The sequence below is a fragment of the Scyliorhinus torazame genome, chromosome 11 (assembly GCF_047496885.1).
Source record: "Scyliorhinus torazame isolate Kashiwa2021f chromosome 11, sScyTor2.1, whole genome shotgun sequence".
Taxonomy (NCBI): domain Eukaryota; kingdom Metazoa; phylum Chordata; class Chondrichthyes; order Carcharhiniformes; family Scyliorhinidae; genus Scyliorhinus; species Scyliorhinus torazame.
The window spans coordinates 49,319,412-49,336,972 of record NC_092717.1 but is presented as its reverse complement, the minus strand read 5'-3'; the positions used below and the strand labels follow the sequence as shown (position 1 = coordinate 49,336,972).

The following is a 17,561-nucleotide window of genomic DNA, read 5'->3' as shown; positions in this document are numbered from 1 at the left end:
TATGGGCACCTTCAGTCAGGAGGAAGCACTGGAGGCCAAACCGGGGCCTGCCACCATGAGGCCATATTGGGGATGCCGGCCCATATTCAAAATTCCAAATTCTCCCCTCCTGAAACCGGTGCATCTCAAGGGCAGCGGGCAGGACAAGGTGGCACGGCAACACCTGTGATGCCGGCAAGTTGACCGGGACCTTCCGGCTCCAGGCCTCCAGAGGAAGCCCTACATACAGAGTTTCCGTCACCTCCCGGATGCACCTGTGGGCTAAAGGTTGTGTAAAACCACACAGGTCCCTGCACGAGCCCTGGAATGACCCAGTGGCGTAAAATATGAGGGCTGCGGTAACCTTCACGGCCACTGGGAGCGGGTGTCCTCCTCCTCCACAGGGTGCCAAGTCGTGAGGACATGACACGGGTGCCGCATTGTCTCTATGCTGAGACACATTCTTCGACGGCACGTGGTGTCCATCAGCTCACTGAATGGCCAGCGATGCCTGTGCACCTAGGGCCATCGCTGGCTTTCCCTCCTGGGTCCCTCCTCAGCTTGATGTGCGGCTGGGTCTTCAGGATGTGCGGTGGCCCCTGTACATGGGGTGCTGCCTCCAGCCTGCATTGTTGCTGCTGCCTTCGCCAGCGTCTGCCTGCCATGTCTGCCACCAGCAACACAAGGGTAGCCTCTGCAGGATCCATACCAGCAAACCTTTTTTGATCTGGAAAGAATTGGAGAAGGAGAGAGACTGACAATCAGTGAGGGCTTCCATCCTGGGACCCTCAAATACACCATGCCTCCTCCATCTTTACGTGTCCCACTTTCTCTCAGACTGCCATCCAGCGAGCCAGTTGTGCTGGCAAACCTTGCTCTGTACACACAATCCTGACAACATCAGGAGCCCTAGACCGGAGATTCCAGTCCTCCACATGGAACATTAGGGAGGTCGTGCTCAGGCGCCCTTCCCTGATCCACACACTTACCCTTTGGCTATGAGAGGATTCCCAGTGTTGAAATCCTGCTCTATAGTTTAGATTGTTGGCAGCTGCCTCTATGATACTGATGCTCCTAGGGTGCAGACACACTGTGCAGGCATCAAAGTTTGCTTTCCATGCTATGCACTAATCATCCTTTGAGACACGACACGTGTGTCCTCAAGGAAGCTCTTGACAGTTGAGGAGCGCGAAGTGCTATCACAACTAACAAAGCTAATGATTCATTTGAAATAACCTTCAGCTGTGAAGCTAGAGGCTGCTCACAGTCAAAGGGAGTGAAATTGACTTTCAGGATAGAAGCCACAGCAGGGCTCTATTCTCGCCATTTTGGGGCGAGATCTGGAACTCATTATCAAGAGCGAGCAAGGCAAATTGCAAACTGGTTCATACGGGTGGCACAGTAGCACAGAGGTTAGCACTGTTGCTTCATAATGCCAGGGTCCCAGGTTTGATTTGCGGCTTGGGTCACTGTCTGTGCAGAGTTGGCACGTTCTCCTCGTGTCTGCGTGGGTTTCCTCCAGGGGCTCTGGTTTCCTCCCGTAAGTCCCGAAAGATGCGCTGTTAGGTAAATTGGACATTCTGAATTCTCCCTCTGTGTACCCGAACAGGCGCCATAGTGTGGCAACTAGGGGATTTTCACAGTAACTTCACTGCAGTGTTAATGTAAGCCTACGTGTGACAATAATAAAGATTATTATTATTATTGCCCAGCACGAATCTCAATTTTGGCCTTTCCCACCCGACATGCCCTGATCCGGGCCCGGCGCAATGCGGTGGTTGAATAGCACCCATTATGTTTGTCTCAAATACATTTCTTCAAGTGGACATTGTAGAACTGACAGCAAGATTTCTGCATGCGTTTGAACAAAGTATGAAAATCATCACCATGCAAAATGACATAGAGTTGAAAGCTAGGTCAAGGGACAAAATCTTTTGTGGACTTGTAAATAAAGAGCAGTACCCTCTTCTGACATCCTGCGGACTCAAAGTGAAGGCCTACCTTGCTTCCACATGCCTCTGTGAGATGGCTTTTTCCCAGATGAAAATCATCAAGTCCAAGTATTTCATTCGTCTCACAGATGCCCATCTGATGGAATGTATGAGATTGGCCATCTCAAACTACGATGCAGACCTCACAGCACTTACAGATGGTGTACAAGCATGATGGTGCACCAAGATGGTGTCACAGTAAGAATAGTCAGTACTTTAGTAAAGTCGAATTTTTAAGAGTAGATCGTGCGCTGCATTTAAATTGTAAAAATGATCTTGTGTTTAAAAAGGTTGGAGACCACTAGTATAAATGCACACATATGAAGGGTAAACCATACATATTAATACTGTATAAGACTGGGACTGTACTCATTGGAGTTTAGAAGGATGCGAGGGGGATCTTATTGAGACATATAAAATTATGAAGGGAATAGATAGGATATATGCGGGCAGGTTGTTTCCACTGGTCAGGGAAAGCAGAACTAGGGGGCATAGCCTCAAAATAAGGGGAAGTAGATTTAGGATGGAGTGTAGGAGGAACTTCTTCACCCAAAGGGTTGTGAATCTCTGGAATTCCTTGCCCAGTGAAGCAGTTGAGGCTCCTTCTTTAAACGTTTTTAAGAAAAAGATAGATATCTTTCGAAAGAATAAAGGGATTCGGGGATATGGTGTACGGGCCGGAGAGTGGAGCTGAGTCCACAAAGATCAGCCATGATCTCATTAAATGGCGGAGCAGGCTCGAGGGGCCAGATGGCCGACTCCTGTTCCTAATTCTTATGTTCTTATGTTCTTATGTACTTGGCTTTTGTCTGCAAAATTACCCTTAGATGCTTAAGTGCTGCCCAAAGTGCACACACATGCTTTTCAGCCAAGTTGTGCCGATTGCCATTTTGGTGATGGCATCAGCGTGTGTACTGTGAATGGCTGCAGGCACTCGGGCAACAGGTGTTGAAGGAGTCTTGCTAACCTCAAGGTTTCTGCACATCGGCCCTCCTTTTCACCACCTTCACCAAGGGACCTAGTGAAGCACCCGAAAACCTTTGGAGTCCTCGCTCTCCTACCTTGTGCCATTCTTTAATGTTTCACAGGTCAGATTCGCTCTGTGTGCAACTGTCACCACCTGTTCCAGCCACAATACAACTCGCTTGAAGCACTGCTGGCCATTTATGATATTAACCCCCCTAGTATTGTCGGAAGAGGGGAGATTACACGGTTCTTTAATATCCCTGTTGACCTTCAACACCTGTTGCCCCAGTGCCTGCAGCCATTCACAGTACACACACTGATGCCCTCACCAAAATGTCAATCGGCACAACTTGCCTTAAAAGCATGTATGTGCACTGTGGGCACTAAGCATGTGTGTGCACTGTGGGCACGAAGGGTACTTTTGCAGACAAAAAAACAGTATTAATATCGCCCCAATCCCCAGCTGTAATTTTAACATCTAGCCCAAAGGTATTTGATTCCAATTCTGTCGTTATGTATTAACATACAAGTGTTAAACTGTCACATTAAGGTGTATTGATTTGGTGCAGTATGGTGAGGAAAATTGCACTCAACATCAGTGTACAGAACGTGTGACAAGGGCTCAGTGAAAGTAGACAGATAAACTCAACACATAAGAATGGTGCCTTTGGGAGAACTGAGTTGTTTGCATGTATAATCCTTGATGCGCATTGATATTTTGTCATTTACCATTTTAATTAGGTTCAGAGCGACAATTCAGTAGTAACATAAGAAAAGCAAAGCTGGTAATTTATTATCTAATAAGACTGTCTATGCTGGGATGTTACATATGACTCTCAGTGCCTGGCTGACCAGCTCTTGAAGCCCAGGAAATATAACGCTGCTGGTGGTTCGTCATCGGATTTGTTTTTTTGCCTGAATTTTGTGGTCCGGGATAGTTGGTATAGAGGGCGTGAATCTCCGAAAAAATTCCTAAGTTCCTTTGTGGCAGGTGTGGTAGTCACCACTGTTGTATTATATTGTATATACTGCATTTACGGTAAGGCCCCTGTACTACAGGTACAGGGGTACATCCCTGCCTGCTGGCTCCGCCCAGTAGGCGGAGTATAAATGTGTGTGCTCTCCGAACTGCAGCCATTTCGGCAGCAGCTGTAGGAGGCCACACATCTCTGTGTAATAAAGCTTCGATTACTCTCTACTCTCGTCTCGTCGTAATCTCTCCACCTTTAATTACAAGATTTTGTATCGCCCCAGTAAGCTCAACAGGCCCCCCGATGCCCTGTCCCGATGTACATGTGCCAGCGCACAAGTGGACCAACTCCGGACCCTGCACGACGATCTCTGTCACCCAGGGGTCACCCGCTTTTATCACTTCATTAAGGCCCGCAATATGCCCTACTCCATCGAGGAAGTCAGGGCTGTCATCAGAGACTGCCAGGTCTGCGCGGAGTGTAAACCGCACTTCTACCGGCCAGACTGTGCGTGCCTGGTGAATGCCTCCGGCCCCTTTGAACGCCTCAGCGTGGACTTCAAAGTACCCCTCCCCTCCACCGACCGCAACACCTATTTTCTCAATGTGGTCGACGAATATTCCAGATTCCCCTTCGCTATCCCATGCCCCGATATGACATCTGCCACCGTCATCAAAGCCCTCAACACCATCTTCGCTCTGTTCGGTTTCCCCGCCTACGTCCACAGCGACCGGGGATCCTCATTTATGAGCGATGAGCTGTGCCAGTACCTGCTCAACAGGGGCATTGCCTCGAGCAGGACGACCAGCTACAACCCCCGGGGAAACGGGCAGGTGGAGCGGGAGAATGGGACAGTCTGGAAGGCCCTCCAGCGGGCCCTACGGTCCAGAAATCTCCCAGCCTCCCACTGGCAGGAGGTCCTCTCCGACGCACTCCATCCGGTCGCTCCTGTGCACGGCGACTAACGAAACCCCCCATGAACGTCTCTTTGCCTTCCCCAGGAAGTCCACCTCCGGGGTTTCGCTCCCAACGTGGCTGACAGCTCCAGGACCCGTTCTCCTCCGCAAGCACGTGCGTCTGCACAAGGTGGACCCGTTGGTTGAGAGGGTACAGCTAGTCCACGCAAACCCGCAGTACGCCTACGTAGCGTACCCCGACGGCCGCCAAGACACAGTCTCCCTCAGGGACCTGGCACCAGCTGGGTCCCCACACACACCCCCCCCTTGCCCCGACGCCACCCTCCCTTCTCCCAGTGCACCCCACCACAGCCCCCGCTCCAGGACAATCCGTCCTCCCCTTGGTCCCACCGGGGATGAAGAGGATGTCGACACGTCCCGAGGCACCGACGACCGAGCCGACGCCTGACTCGCCACCAGCACTGCAGCGCTCTCAACGACAGATTAAGGCACCCAACCGTCTAAATTTGTAGCCTTCTCTGAAATTTTAATGACAACCTGTATGTAAATAGATCCCCCCCCCCCCCCCACCCCCCCCGCTGGACTCATTTTTAACAGGGGGTGAATGTGGTAGTCACCACTGTTGTATTATATTGTATATACTGCACTGCATACGAGGGTATTACGGTAAGGCCCCTGTACTACAAGTACGGGAGTCGGTCCCTGCCTGCTGGCTCCGCCCAGTAGGTGGAGTCTAAATGTGTGTGCTCTCCGAGCTGCAGCCATTTCGGCAGCAGCTGTAGGAGGCCACACATCTCTGTGTAATAAAGCCTCGATTACTCTCTACTCTCGTCTCGTCGTAATCTCGCCACCTTTAATTACAAGATTGATAGTGCATCAGCAGGTTTTTCAGGGAGTTTCCCACCGGCTCTGCAGGCGAGTTCCCCACCGCTATTAAATGACACTTAATCACTTTTTTGGGCCCTGGGAAATTTCTCACTGTTTTAGGCCACACTTAGAATTTCTTTTAGCACTGTGGAGCTGAACTCAAAGATCGGGCTGCCAATTTGAAAGGGCGCCCCAATCTCTAAGTGAGCTTATGGGTCCCCCTCAGCACCCACCCATGGGAAATGTCACCCTCCACACACATCGGCACTACCCCCCCCCCCCCCCCAAATGAGGACACCCCATTTTGGGGTCCCTTGGGTCCCCCCTCTTCAGGCCCCCCCAAGCCCTCTTATGCACTCCTCTCTTCCAGGACCCCCACTCCTCACCCCCAACCTCCCAGAGGCCCCTACTTACCTTCCCTACACCACCCCCACTCTTCAAACCCTCCCTCCACCCTTGTTCCATGTGCAAGGCCCCCCTCAACCCCTGACCTTTCCACTGCCACACTGGCACCCAGGCAGCACTCCTGCCAGCTTGGCAGTGCCACCTGGTTACCTTGGCAGTGCCAGAGTGGCAGTTCCAGGCTGGCAGTCCCAAGGAGCCAACTGGGCAGTGCCAAGGTGCCCACGTTTCATGGGGAGGGCCAGGAGGCCACCTTGCACTGACCCTGACCACCCAGGGGTCTCCGATGGCCTGGGAGACCCCCGGCTGCCATTCAGCCTGGTCCACATCCCTGGGGAGGCTGGAGAATCAATGGTAGGTCATAAGTAAGTTTACGACCTACTTCTACGAGTGTCATTTGGTTCCACCCCTTTTGAGCGGAGTTCTGACTCCGACGTCTAGCAGGACTTGGGGGAATCCCGTGAGGTGCGGAGGCTGTCAGGAGGCCCACTAGAGGCCTCTCCCGAGATTCTCCGGCCGCGTCCTGCTCTTGCTCGAGCGCAACGTGGCAAAAGAATCATGCCCACTCTGTTCTTAATGTTGTTGCCCCGTTGATTGATCAGTGTTGAATCATTATACCAAGAGCTATTTGTATTAGCACCTCCACATGTGAAAATTAGGCAACTTGGATTTATACTTCATAGTGCCTCTGAGGCTATACATCTATGGGTTGCACCAGGCAAATTTCTGATCCTTGGGATCAATAGAATTTAAATGAAGAACATACATGTCATTATTTTCTTACACATTTTCTTGGAAGTAAAACCTTCTACTGTTGCATAAATGCGAGGCTAGTATTATTTCCATAACTTTACATACCTATGTGGCTTTCTGAAGGTTCCATTATTTTTGTGGCATCTCTGGGCAATCACTAGAAATGTTACACATTCAAATATGTCTTAACAACGGACCCAAGGCCAGCAACTCTGCCGTGTACCACAAAAGATCTCAGCATAGCACCGACCATAAATGTGTAAGCTGCGTTTTGACTACCTTATGTGACGGGAGCAAGGAAATTTGGTAAGCCTTGGGGCACCTGTAAGCCTGGACTTTCCTGCATGCTGAGGAATTTTAACCCCACCGCATTCATGTGGTGTTAATAATCAATTCCCCGCCTGGATGTCAAACATTCAGCCAGTCAGGAAAGAAACAGGTCAATGGAGGGTACTGAACAATGTAGATTATGACCACTGGGAAAGAGCGGATGCCGTCTGCAGGGAAGGGAAGAGCAATCACGAGGTGATGACTGATCAGTGGGGGGGTGGGAATGGGAGTTGATCGTGAGGCAGGTGTCAGGGGGTGCAGGAAATCAGAAGATGGGGTTGATCCCTGCGCGTGGGGGGGAGGGGGGGTGGAGAAGCTGATTCAACCCAGGGGAGATTGGGGGCTTCAGTGGGAGACATCACAAACATCCAAATAGCATCAGAGACCTTTGCTGAGGTAATTGGATGCCTGAAAGTTGGGGATCAGAGTTTGGGGCAGCAAGGAAGCTGGGGCAGGGGCTTGAGAAGTCTGAGCATTGGGTGAATATGGTGGGGGTGCGGGAGCAGTGGGCTGATCAAAATCCTGGCGAAGGGAAGTGTGAAGTCTCATGGGAAAGGTCATGGGGTGGGTGTGTGCCCAATGACAGGGGCTCCCCAGGCATACATGCTGGGTTTGGCATGTCATGGAGCTATAGAGTTTTTCCAGCACGGAAAGAGGCCCTTCGGCCCATCGTGCACATGCTGGCCTTTAAGGACCTATTTGCCCTCATCCCATGATCCAGCACTTGACCTGTGGCTTTGTATGCTATGGTATTTTAAATGCTTCTTAAATGTTGTGAGGGTTCCCTCCTCTACCACCCATTCAGACAATGAGTTCCAGATTCCCACCACCCTCGAGGTGAAAACTTTTTACCTCACATCTCCTATAAACCTCCTACCCATTACCTTAAATCTATTCCTCCTGATTATTGACCAGTTGGCTAAGGGGAAAGGTTCCTTCCTGTCCATCCTATCCATGCCCTCATAATTTTATACACCTCATGTGAAAATGGCCCATGACGCCTGAATACATTAGCACACGCCTGGTTGTCACTAACAAGTGTCCTCTGGCCGCTTATAACTAAATTCCAAAAGTAGAGTAATAATAAGGCTCGCAACCTTGTCAGTTCACAACCTTGGAGCTGATTGGGAGTCCACCTACCTTGCCAATTCCTTTAAGCTGGACGTAGTGGTGTTGGTGGTGGTTGGGGGGGGGGGGGGGGGGGGGGGGGGGGGAACGTGTTGGTCCCACTTTATAATCCAAACCAGCCCACTGAAGGGGTAGCATATTGATGAGAAAGAGCATGTGAGGCAGGCTCAACCCTTGGAAAATAAAGAGGTATCAAGGACAAGAAGGCAGACGATGCAGGAAGTCACCTGGCTATCATTTGAACCAAGTGAAAGCTGTCCAGCATCCCTGGTAACCATCCTTGAAACTCACAGCGACACCTTCCAAATCCTCATGCAAAGATCTGGAAATTCATTTACCTGGGACTTTGGGTGCAAAAAATCCCAGCTCATTGTTTCTTGCTCATGTAGTGATTTATAGATATGACTTGTGGACCAATTTTGGACAATGAGCCATGGCAATCATTCAGTAATTTAAAAAAATTGGAAAATAAAAATACATCTCTTACTGGAAGATTGATTTGCACTTGTATACGTTCAGAAACAAGTCATGCAGGCAAACTCTCCTCTCTGTAAAATCGTAATCTACTAACCTGTGCCCCGACTGAAAAAGAAGGATGCGTTTGGCTAGGTTGGTGCTGGTCTGTTGTGCCGGTTTCGGAGTGCATAGAGCTTCCTCTGGTCCCTGAAACCCAAACAGAAGCTCCACTAAATATCCACCAGTATTTTCCATTCAAGATGATCTCAAATTATTGCTCAGTTGCTCCATAAATCAATTAAACCATGTAAATAAAGCAGCAACATCATGCAATGCCTACAAACCCATTTTATTGCGGAGGATGCATTAATCTGACAGATTAAAATGGAACCTGAAGCACTCAATGGTAGTGAGATACTCGAGAGACAGTAGCAGGTGAATCATTCCAGCCTCACCACTTCAGTTCGCAAGTTCAGCCTTCTGCTGATGCAAGAATGGTTAGCAAGCTGAGTAAAGTATGATTCTAAAAACTGACCAAGGGTAAAAACAAGTAACAACTGGAAATTATCCCCCCCAAATTACATTGATTACTTAAAAAGCAATGCATACCTGCTTACTTTCAACCTCACAGACAGATGCACACACATGCATGTAGTAAAGTAAGTGCTAATGTGCCGAGTCTGGTGTTTCATGTTTTACTTCTCCAATGTAACCATTTTTCAATATTACAGAAATACTAAGCTTTGACAAAAGGTAAGTAATCAATATAATATAACATAGCATTTAATGTGGTATATCTTCAATATATATTTAGATCAGTTAATTTAATAGCTGTCATTGGGAAATTGTTAGAATCCATTATTTAAGAAGTAATATCAGGACATTTGGAAAGTCAAATCGCAACCCATCAGAGTCAACATGGTTTTATGAAGAGTAAATCATGTTTAATTTGCTAGAGTTCTTCGAAGATGTGACAAGCCAAGTGGATAATGGGCATCCTGTAGATGTAGTATATCTGGACTTTCAGAAGGCATTTGATAAGGTGCTGCGTAAAAGATCAATGCACAATATAGGAACACATGGGATTGGGGGTAATTTATTCGCTTGGATAGAAGACTGGCTAACCGACAGAAAGCAGAGAGTCGGGATAAAAGGGTCTTTTTCTGGATGGCAAGATGTAACTAGTGGGGTGCCATAGGGTTCGGTCATTGGGCCCCAACTATTTAAAGTAGATCTTAATGTCTTGGATGTAGGGGTAGAAGATACGATCGCCAAAAATGCAGATGACACTAAAATAGGTGGGATACTAAGTTGCAGTGAGGAAATAAGAAATTTACAAATGGTTATAGATAGGTAGGTGAATGGGCCAAAATTTGACAGATGGGAGTTTAACGTGAATAAGTGTGAGGTTATCCATTTTGGTCGGAAAAATGGAAATGCAACTTATTATGTGAATGGAGAGAAACTTCAGTGTGCTTCGCTGCAGAGGGATCTGGGTGTCCTCATGCATGAGTCACACAAAACTAACATGCAGGTACAGCAGGTAACAATGAAAGCAAATGGAATTTTGACATTTATGTTTAAAAGAATAGAGTATAAAAGTAGGGAGGTGTTGCTGCAACTGTACAAGGGCGGCACGGTAACACAGTGGTTAGCAATGTTGCTTCAAAGCACTAGGGACCAGGGTTCAATTCCGAGCTTGGGTCACTATCTGTGCGGAGCCTGCACGTTCTCCCTGTGTCTGCATGGGTTTTCTCCGGGTGCTCCGGTTTCCTCCCACAAGTCGTGAAATACATGCTTGTTTGGTGAATTGGACATTCTGAATTCTCCCTCAGTGAACCTGAACAGGTGCCGTGGCGTGGCAAGTAGGGGCAAGTAGGCAGTGTTAATCTAAACCTATTTGTGACACTAATAAAGATTATTATAATGATTATTACAAGGCATTGGTTTATTTTTAAAATATTTTTTTATTAAAGTTTTGCAAAGTTTTTCATAATAAATAGTAATAATCCTAACACAGCAAAATAGAGTGAACATTAACATAGTGCAAAAAGAGAATATACAATAGCAATTGACTAGACGTGACCCCACTCGCCTCAGTCTTCCCACACCCTCCCAACGGAGCACTCACCCCCACTCCCCTACGGGTCGCTGCTGCTGCTGACGTTTTAATTTTCCGAGAAGCCATCGGACGGTATTATGCCCCCGCTCAACAGCAGCAGCTCTGTACACTTGGAAAAATTATTTACACCCACAAGTAGGCATCTGTTCGTGGTGTTGTCGTCCCTTGCTTCTCCCAGATGGAGTTCGCTGCCGTTGTCGTCTCGTTCCGCTTCTGCGCACCTTCGCTTCTGCGGCCCTCCCATCTTCCCCGTTTTCTCTGTTCCTTTGGACGTTAAGTTTGTTAATGTTTCCCTGCCTCCGCCCTCCCTAGCTCTCCTCTATTGTTCCCTGTCTCTTCCCTCTACCCACCCTCTCCCCGCTCCTGCCCCCCTCCCCCCCCCCACCCCTGTGGTTCGCCTTTCCTTCCTCTTAGATTTAGCTGTGTGTCCCCCCACCCCTGCCCGGTCTATCTCTCCCTCTCATGCTTTGGCTACTCTCCCCTGTTTCTTGGCTACCTGGCTATTCTTCTGCTTGTTTGTTGGCCACAAACAGGTCCCGGAACAATTGGGTGAATGGCTCCCACGTTCTGTGGAAGCCGTTGTCTGATCCTCGGATGGCGAATTTGATTTTCTCCATTTGGAGCGATTCCGAGAGGTCGGACAGCCAGTCTGCAGCTTTGGGTGGTGCTGCTGACCGCCAGCCGAACAGGATTCTACGGCGGGCGATCAGGGAGGCAAAGGCAAGGGCGTCCGCCCTCCTCCCCAGGAATAGATTTGGCTGGTCTGATACCCCGAAGACCGCCACTTTCGGGCATGGCTCCACCCTCATCCCCACCACTTTGGACATTGCCTCGAAGAAGGCTGTCCAGTACTCCACAAGTCTGGGGCAGGACCAGAACATGTGGGCGTGGTTGGCTGGGCCTCCTTGGCACCGCTCACATCTGTCCTCCACCTCCGGGAAGAACCTACTCATACGGGTTCTTGTTAAGTGGGCTCTATGTACCACTTTTAGTTGCGTCAGGCTGAACCTTGCGCACGTGGAGGTGGAGTTGACCCTATGCAGTGCTTCGCTCCAGAGTCCCCATCCTATCTCAAACCCCAGGTCCTCCTCCCACTTCATTCTTGTTGCGTCCAGTACGGTGTCTACCCCTTCTACCAGTCGGTAATACATGTCACTACAGTTTCTTTTATCTCGTATGCTTGCGTCCAGTAACTCTTCCAGTAGTGTCTGTCGTGGTGGTTGTGGGTATGTCCCTGTCTCCTTTCGTAGGAAGTTTTTTAGTTGCAGGTACCTTAGCTCGTTCCCCCTGGCTAGCTGGAATTTCTCTGTCAGTTTGCCCAGTGTTGCGATCCTGCCGTCCGTGTATAGGTCCCTGACTGTCAGTGTCCTTCTGTCCTGTCCCCACCTTTTGAAGGTGGTGTCAGTCAGCGCTGGCGTGAACCTATGGTTGTTGCAGATGGGAGCTTTACCCGACATTCTGGTCAGGCCAAATTGTTGCCGTAGTTGGTTCCAGGACTGGAGGGTGGCTATCACCACCGGGCTGCTGGAGTGTTTTTTCTGTGGGGATGGGAGCGCCACCGTGGCGAGGGCCCGGAGGGAGGTCCCCAAGCAGGAGGCCTCTTCCGCGCGCACCCACTTGGCTTCTGGCTCCTTGATCCATCCCCTTATTCACTCGGCCGTCGCCGCGCAGTGGTAGAATTGTAGGTTTGGGAGGGCAAGCCCCCCCTTGATTTTGTTTTTTGTAAGACCTTCTTTGGGATCCTGGCATTCTTCCCCCCCCCCCCCCCCCCCCGCATACGAACGCCATGATTAGTTTGTCTAGTGCTTTGAAAAAGGCCTTGGCGATGTAGATAGGGATGGATCTGAATAGGAAGAGGTACCTGGGCAGTACATTCATTTTGATCGTCTGGCCTCTCCCCGCGAGGGAGAGTGGGAGTGCGTTCCACCTTTGCAGGTCCTTTTTTACTTCCTCTGTCAGACTGGTGAGGTTCCATTTGTGGATCCCTTTCCAATCATGGGCTATTTGGATCCCCAGGTAGCGGAATTTGAGTCGGGCTTGTTTAAGCGGCAGTCCCGTTAGTGCTGCCCCACCTACTTGTGGGTGTACCGGGAAGATCTCGCTTTTGCTCATGTTGAGTTTGTAGCCTGAGAAGGCGCCAAACTCTTTCAGGGGCGCGATGATTCCGTCCATGCCGCTCTGTGAATCCGAAATGCAGAGGAGCAGGTCATCTGCATAGAGTGAGACTCTGTGCTCTCTGCCTCCCCTTCGTATCCCCCTCCAGCTTTTTGCTGCTCTGAGCGCGATTGCTAGTGGTTCGATCGCTAGAGCGAACAGCAGTGGGGACAGTGGGCATCCTTGTCTGGTGCCCCTGTGCAGCTGGAAGTATCGGGTGTTGGTATTGTTGGTCCGTACGCTCGCCATGGGAGCGTTGTATAGGAGCTTTACCCAGGAGGTGAACCCTGTTCCAAGCCCGAACCGCTCCAGTACCTCTGAGGTATTTCCATTCGACTCTGTCGAAGGCCTTTTCTGCATCAAGGGAGATGATTACCTCTGGTGTTCTCTCCCCGGAGGGGGTCATTATCACATTCAGCAGGCGCCTGATGTTCGAGGTAAGCTGTCTACCTTTGACAAAGCCCGTCTGGTCCTCTGCGACCACCTCAGGTACACAGTCTTCTAACCTTTTGGCTAGGGTTTTGGCCAGTATTTTGGCATCTGCATTCAGCAGTGAGATGGGTCTGTATGACCCACATTCCGCTGGCTCTTTGTCTTTCTTAGGTATCAGCGAGATTGAGGTCTGTGCTAGCATGGGTGGCAGTGTGCCCCTCGCTAGCGAGTCTGTGAATGTCACCTGCAGGTGCGGGGCCAGAGCTGTCGCAAATGTTTTGCAGAAGTCCACCGGGAACCCATCGGGTCCTGGCGCCTTCCCCGCCTGCATGGAGCTAATGCTGTCCATGATCTCTCCCAGTGCTAGTGGTGCTTCCAAGCCCCATTTCTTGCCCTCCCCCACGACTGGAATGTCCAGTCCACCAAGGAACCGTTTCATCCCAGACTACCCCATTGGGGGCTCTGAGGTATATAGCCCTTGGTAGAAGGCCTTGAAGGTTTTGTTGATCTTTTCTGGTTCTGTTTCTAGTGTGCCTCTGGTATCCCTAATTTGTGCAATTTCTCTGGTGGCTGCCTGCTTTCTCAGCTGGTGTGCTAACAGGCGGTTGGCTTTGTCTCCGTGTTCGTATAGGGTCCCACGTGCCTGGCGGAGTTGGTGCACTGCTTTCCTGGTGGAGAGCAGGTCAAAGTTCCTTTGTAACTCTTTCCTCTCCGCCAGGAGCTCTACGGTCGGGGCCTCGGAGTATTTACGGTCTACCTCCAGTATGGAGTCGACCAGCTGCTGCCTAGCCGCCCTTTCCTCCCTATCTCTTCACGCTTTGAAAGCGATGATTTCCCCTCTTAGTACGGTGAGACCTCCCCGTTCTGGTTGTTCTCTGTGTACTCTGCAATGGCCCGTGATAACCTTTCGTTGAAGGCCTTGTCCGCTAGTAGGGCAACGTCCAACCTCCATGTGGGGCTTTGGGCCCTGCCCGTCTCCAGCCTCACGTCCATGTAGTGTGGAGCATGGTCTGATATCACAATTGCGGAGTATTCCACCTTGTCTATCCCCGGAAGCACCGTTTTCCCCACCACAAAGAAGTCAATTCTGGTGTATACGTTGTGTACTGGGGAGAAGAAGGAGAATTCCTTCTCCCCCGGGTGGACGAACCTCCAGGGGTCCACCGCTCCCATCTGCTCCATAAAGTGACTAAGTTCCCTTGCCATGCTTGAGATTTTCCCTGTTTTGGGGTTTGATCTGTCTGTCTTTGGGTCCTGTACACAGTTGAAGTCCGCCCCCCCATGATTAGTCGATGCGTCGCTATGTCAGGGATTTCTGCCATTGTCTTCTTGATAAAGCTCGTGTCGTCCCAGTTGGGTTCGGACACATTAACTAGTACTACCGGTGCCCCATCCAGGGCCCCGCTGACCATGACGTACCGTCCCCCTGGGTCCGTAACCATCTTTGTCGCCCTAAACATCGTCCTCTTGCCGATCAATATCGCCACCCCCCTGGCCCTTGTTCCATAGCAGGGATGGTAGGTTTGTCCCACCCAGCCCTTCCTTACCCACAGTCGGTCCTGCTCTCTCAGCTGTGTCTCTTGGAGGAAGACTATGTCGGCCCTCATATTTCTTAGGTGGGTGAGGATTCTGGATCTCTTCACTGGGCCGTTGAGTCCCCTTACGTTCCAGGTGACTATCCTGGTGGGGGGGCTTCTGCCCCCTCGCTCCTGTGGGATTAACCATACTTACCTGGTGGACGCGCCCCTGCCCTCCGGGGTTTCCCTTTGTTAGGGGGCTGTCCAGGATGGCCGCTGTCACTGCTCTCTCCATGCGGTCGGGTCCCTGCCCTCCGGGGTTTCCCTTTGTTAGGGGGCTGTCCAGGATGGCCGCTGTCACTGCTCTCTCCATGCGGTCGGGTCCCTGCCCTCCGGGGTTTCCCTTTGTTAGGGGGCCGTCCAGGATGGCCGCTGTCACTGCTCTCTCCATGCGGGTAGTTCCCTGCACTCTGGGGTCTCCCTTCACCCAGAGACCGTACTGGGTGGGTGCTTGCAGCGATTCCTTGTTTCGAGCCCTTGGTTGTGGCACTTTGTAGCCCTATTCCTTTTCTAACCTTGTTTGTCCCTCCTTCCCTGTGCCGCACCTCCCCGGTCTCTCCCTCCCTGTGTCCCCCCCCCCCCCCCCCCGGTCTCTCCCTCCCTGTGTCCGCCCCTCCCAGTCTCTCCCCTTTCCCCCCCTCTCCCTTGTACCCCTCCTTTGTCCCTCTTTCCCCTGTTCTTGTCCCAGTTTGCTCTCCCGTCTCTGTTGAGTGGTCCCCCCACCTCCAGCTTCGCGCCTTCCCCCTGTTGGGGGCGCGCTGCGGCCCTGCTTTGTTGCATGCCCCCGGCGCTAGCTTTCCCGCTAGTACGGTGGCCCCCCTCTCGGGAGTTACTGTCTCGCTTCCCCCCTGCCCGGCCTCTGAGGTTTTCTGCCCACTCTTCCCCTATCCTACCCTGCACTCCTCTTGCTTGCTCTCCCTTCTCCGCTACTCTCGTTCCCTCGTGCTGGGGCCTGGCCTCCCACCTGAAGCGTTCCCTCGGGCAGTGGTTTGTTCTTTGTTCAGGGTGCGCTCGCCGTGGCGGGTGCAGGGGGGCCTGGCGTTGCCTCACTCCTCCCCTCCCCCCCGTTGGCGTGTTGTTGCCCCCTGCCAGGGGCCCCTCATTTTCTACCTTCGCTGGTGGTTTTCCAGCCCGTGTTCCTCGACAAACTTGTTTGCTTCAGCAGGGGCTGTAAATAAGTATTCTCTTTCTTGGTATGTGACCCAGAGTTTCGCTGGGTACAGCATACCAAAACGCACGTTGCTCTTGTGAAGAGCTGCTTTCGCTCTGTTGAACTCGGCCCGTCTCCTGGCTAGGTCTGCCCCAATGTCCTCGTAAATTCTAATGGCATGTCCTTCCCATTTGCAGGTTCTGTTTTTCCTGGCCAGCGGAGGATTGTTTCCCTATCTTGGTACCGGTGCAGTTTAGCTATAACTGCTCTCGGGTGTTCCCCTGCTTTGGGCTTCGGGAGCAGCGACCGGTGTGCTCTGTCCATTTCTGGTGGGCTGGGAAAGGCTTTCTTCCCCTCTAAGTTGCCCAGCATCTCGGCCACGTATGCCATGGGGTTTCTACCCTCGATCCCCTCTGGTAAGCCCACTATCCTGACATTTTGCCTCCTCGAGCGGTTTTCCTGGTCGTCCACTCTGCCCTTCAGGCTCCCCTGTGTTGTGCCCAGTCTCGCCACCCCCCCTCTCCAGGGCCGTGATCCGGTCGCTCACGTCAGTCGCTGCTTTCTCCAGCTCCTTAATGGTCGCCTCTTGGGCTTCCAGTTTCTTCCCTTGGGCGTCCAATTTCTCCTCTGCTCTGCCCAGGCCCTGCTGCACCTCCGCCAGGGCCTTGGCCATTGCTGCCTGCACTGCGGCCTCTGTGTCTGCCCTAGCCTCTGCCTTGTTTACCTGCTGATGTTCCCTCAGCTCATCGGCAAAGGCTGCCTTCCAGTTCCAGCTTCCCCCTGGCCCCGGGGGAGACTGCACCTGTCTGCCCAGCTCTTTTTGATGCGGCGATACTTCCATTCTGCCGCTTTGCTCGCTAATTGGCTCATCTGAACTGGCTCGCCCATTGGCCCGTCTGCCTTTAGTGCCCCTCCTCCCTTTGCTTTGGCTCCCTTCTGGCATTTTTTCCCCCTTTTTTTCCCCCTCTTATTTATTTATTTTGTCCCACCCTTCCCTTTTTCTTCTCCCCTCCCTTCTCTCCTTTACCACTTTATTTTTCCTCTTTTATAAAATTCTTCTCAGGTGAACTTGTTTTGGGTGAGAACAAGAAAAGTGCAAAAATAATTTTTTTTTAAAAAAGTTTTAAAAGTTTAAAAGTTTTCTTTTCAGAGTTTTGCTTTTGCAAAAGTTCTTTTTTCCTTCCTTTTCCCTCACTCACCCAGGTCGAGAGAGAGGGAGAGTGGCTTCTGGTCCGGAGTCCCTCTTTGTTCCTGCCTCATGGTGGTTGCCGCCGTGGGGGGGGGGGGGATCGGTCGGACATCCCCGTTTCGTTCCCCGCTTCGTTCCCCGCTGCTAGGTCTGGCCGCCGCTCGTCACACCCTGTGC

The 17,561-nt window shown here is 51.3% G+C and overlaps 1 protein-coding gene across 1 annotated transcript in view; it reads right to left on the bottom strand.

Moving 5' to 3' along the window:
- pou6f2 (POU class 6 homeobox 2) overlaps window positions 1–17,561 on the bottom strand; it is a 953,197-nt gene that overhangs the window by 586,482 nt on the left and 349,154 nt on the right. The window contains exon 3 of the mRNA XM_072467231.1: window positions 8,876–8,967. Within this exon, the coding sequence (XP_072323332.1) occupies window positions 8,876–8,967 (92 nt within the window). The remainder of the gene's footprint in view (window positions 1–8,875; window positions 8,968–17,561) is intronic.